Genomic DNA, 3,302 nt, shown 5'->3' on the forward strand with positions numbered 1-3,302 from the left:
GACTAGGAATATATCTTGGTAATGACATAAACGAGATATTCGTTGCACTCAGAATAATTAAAAAAAAGTCCTATCAAACATCAGTAAAAAATGAATTACCTCCAGTATCCTCATGCCCACTTTCAATCGATCGTCACGAGCCGCTGCTCCCGATGAATTGACCTACCAACGAAACAACAAGATTCGAACTCGTTCAGTAAAAACATTCTCATACTTTTCTCGAAATAGAAATAATCACCACAGGTCTCGTTTTTAAAGTTTTGTTGCCTCAAAAGTCGATGTTATAGACGTTATAGTAGCCTGGGTATCCAGACTCAAAATTTCAGAAAAAAATACTCTTACCTCAACATACAAAGTTTCTAAAATTTTAGAGTCTGGTGCAACTAAAAAAGTTGGGTACAGTTTGTTTGATACTGCCTGTGAGTGAACCCTTGTTGACAGACTATCAAAACTTTGTAAACCCAGGCAGACAAACATAATTAACTTACTATAAAACCTCTTTTATAAACTCAAAAAACTTTCAAAACTACTTCAAGCTACATCAAAACATCAGCCACATTTATAAAGGCTCCTTTCCAGTGGCCATTTTGTTTAGAAATGAACCTGCATTTTCATTTTCATTTGTTTATCTTTTTTTGCAAGGTCAGCTTTTAAATTTTTCATAGCGAAAATTGACTGGGCGCGTACTGACCAATTAGAGACACTCGCATATGCAGGGACAGATATCCCTGCAGACGAGTTTACTTGGACCAGACCGTAAACCAGAGAATCAGTGGAACCTCTAAGCGGGAACCATCGGGGAAAGGGTTAGCTATTAGAAGTGCGCCTTTAGAAACTTTTGATCTCGCTCCAATCTTATTAGGCTCCCAGGGTGTGAAAAATACAAAATTGGGGTATAAAGTACTTATCTGCAGACTAGGCATATAAGAAGAATTTCAGAGCTCAGTAGTGATGGCAAGAGTTTAAATCGAGGTGGTGGGTGCGAACTTGAAGTACCAGTGATTTATATACTTTGGCCCACATAAATTCGTTGAATGGGTCCGAAAAAACTGGAAATTTGTAGAAATAATTTGAATAATAGGCTAATAAGTGCTTGAATACAAATACTAAAAAATTTTTTTCGATTTTGGACGTTGTGACTCGTTGATATTCATGTCCGCTAATTGGAGAGCTAAATGGGGTTTTGGCCATTTCGTGCGATAAAATTTGTCCGATAATAGGGTCGCCTAATGATTGCCTTTAGACTTTTTTATGGATTGACTAGGAAACGGCCGAAAATAAACCAGAGACAAAATATTAAAAAAACTAGACGGTGAAATAGTTTACGGTCTGGATATCCAGGCTTACGTTATAGACACAAATTGCGTTTGAGGATGTACGCACTTTTAACTCACAACGGTCTCTTGGGAATACTTCTTTAAACAAAATGTGTACTGATTGTGGAATGTGGAATGATTCTGATTCATTTCCCGAAAAGAGTAAATTCGTTGATTGAATTATAGCATGTCAGAATCATGCAATCCCATCGCAAGTCTTCAGAATATATACAGTAATTCAAAATCTAAAATGGTTTTCAGGCGTTACCTTGGAAACGAAAATGCCTTCATCTTCTTTGTCGAGTGGATTCCCTGGATGACCTTTAGCTCCTCCACGGATGCTGATACCAAGTTTCTCGCCCAGTTTCTTGTTGATCATGATCTCCTGCATAGAGAGAGGAAAAGATGTTAGAAGTTGAAAAGGCTGAACAAAATTGAAACTACCGGATGGCCGATCCCAGCCGACACACAACGTTTTTCTGGCGTTCATCTAACGTTCTATGAACGTTCTTTACCAGCTGGGAAATATCTTTTTTTCAGAATGAAGACTAGCGCGCATCCATAAGCAAGAGCTTTCATTCAGTTGAGATCCACCAACAACCGAGAGAAATGTTCGACGAAAGAATTAATGATATGCACCATTGCAATGTCTTCCATTCCACCCAATAGCTGATAGGTTGAAAGTGACGTATTGACTGATTTTACGTCACTTATAACCAATGAGCGATTTGGTCCATGATGTAATGTCAGAAGAACGAATTAGATGTTTCCGAAACAGAGCAACAGGCAACATAAGAGAATTGGGCTTGAAAAAAAGGAAAACGATTCATTCTTCTGGAAGAAATTTAGCTTTCGGATTGCTGATGGTCAGTCTTATTTTGCCAGCTTACCTGAATTCCGGGCGGTGGCGGATCATGGCGGACGAGGAGTTTGATTTCGGGGTCGTTAGAGATGAGGGCGGCGACGGCCTCGTGATGGGTGGCTTGTTGCATGTCTTTTTCGTTGACACGTAAAATGCGATCGCCGACACATAAGTTCGTTTTGGCCGCTTGTCCTGTTGGGTTAACCTGCAATAAAAAGAAAACATGTTTAAAACCAGTTTAAAACCAAAACCAAGGAACTTGGAACTTTTATTACTCCACAAAAACTGCGAGATGCGAAAAAATTACAGTTTCTTAGAAATTTAGAGAGCTTCGTCGTCAACACAAAATCGAAATAGTTTTTGCACAAATGTTTTGCAAAATAAGCAATCAATTTCTTAATATGAGCCGGCTTTGATTTCTCGTCGCTTTAAAAAGGAACGTGCTGAAAATCTGTTTAACCAGCAAAACTTTTTTTGTCTCAGGCGGGAAAAAGAGATAACATGAGAGCTGAGATGGATACCCATGAGAATATCATTTTTGGGTTGTTTTGATGAACCTACCAAAATCCAAATCTGAATCACCGGACTAAAACTTGACAGTAAAAATAAACACCAACTTTCTTTCTAAAACAAGACTTACTTTCGAAATGAAGATTCCAGGCTCGTTGACGCCGAATGGATGGCTCGAATGGTCCGATCCCCCAACGATACTTAATCCTAAGGGTCCGTCTGATTTCTTCAGTGTGATTTCCTGCAGAAGAAAAATTCATATTTTGTGCACTCATATTTTATGATACAATAGAAAAGCTATTTCTATACTCTTTCTGAAGGAATTGCATACAACTTATGCTCAAATGGTCAAGAGCTATGGCTAAAAGCCTTGGACACACATACGCATTTTTAAGGGTCTAAGAGTTTTTAGGAAAAGCTGAAAGAGAAATAGGATCAGAGAGCCGAAATCAGATCTTAAAGCAGAGAAATAAACCTAAGTAAAAGTATATGGAAAGGTTCCATTCCAAGGAAATTACAAACCTCCACTAATAGTCTGGGTTCTTCCCTGCATTTACTTCCGTCTGTCGTGTCTTCTGCCTAGAAAAGAAAGAGAGAAAAAATTCAATTTGGGT

The 3,302-nt window shown here is 38.5% G+C and overlaps 1 protein-coding gene across 1 annotated transcript; it reads right to left on the reverse strand.

Annotated features, from left to right (window-relative positions):
* Positions 1–27: 27 nt before the first annotated feature.
* On the reverse strand, positions 28–3,287 carry LOC136821009 (protein scribble homolog). The gene is made up of 5 exons (XM_067077243.1): positions 3,211–3,287; positions 2,819–2,929; positions 2,207–2,383; positions 1,585–1,701; positions 28–162 (listed from the first exon to the last, which is right to left on the reverse strand). Exons 3-5 carry the CDS (start codon positions 2,306–2,308, stop codon positions 58–60), a joined length of 324 nt encoding a protein of 107 aa, XP_066933344.1. The 5' UTR covers positions 2,309–2,383; positions 2,819–2,929; positions 3,211–3,287; the 3' UTR covers positions 28–57.
* Positions 3,288–3,302: the final 15 nt, after the last annotated feature.

Source organism: Clytia hemisphaerica, unplaced genomic scaffold (genome assembly GCF_902728285.1).
Source record: "Clytia hemisphaerica strain Z4C2 unplaced genomic scaffold, Clytia hemisphaerica genome assembly, whole genome shotgun sequence".
Classification (NCBI taxonomy): domain Eukaryota; kingdom Metazoa; phylum Cnidaria; class Hydrozoa; order Leptothecata; family Clytiidae; genus Clytia; species Clytia hemisphaerica.

Bases quoted from the DNA above. Each gene is read 5' to 3' on its own strand.
- LOC136821009 (XM_067077243.1), bottom strand. From the start codon at position 2,308: ATGCAACAAGCCACCCATCACGAGGCCGTCGCCGCCCTCATCTCTAAC. The intron at 1,702-2,206 runs GTAAGCTGGCAA...CTCTCTATGCAG, and splicing joins CGCCACCGCCCGGAATTCAG to GAGATCATGATCAACAAGAA. The intron at 163-1,584 runs GTAACGCCTGAA...TTTCGTTGGTAG, and splicing joins AAGGCATTTTCGTTTCCAAG to GTCAATTCATCGGGAGCAGC.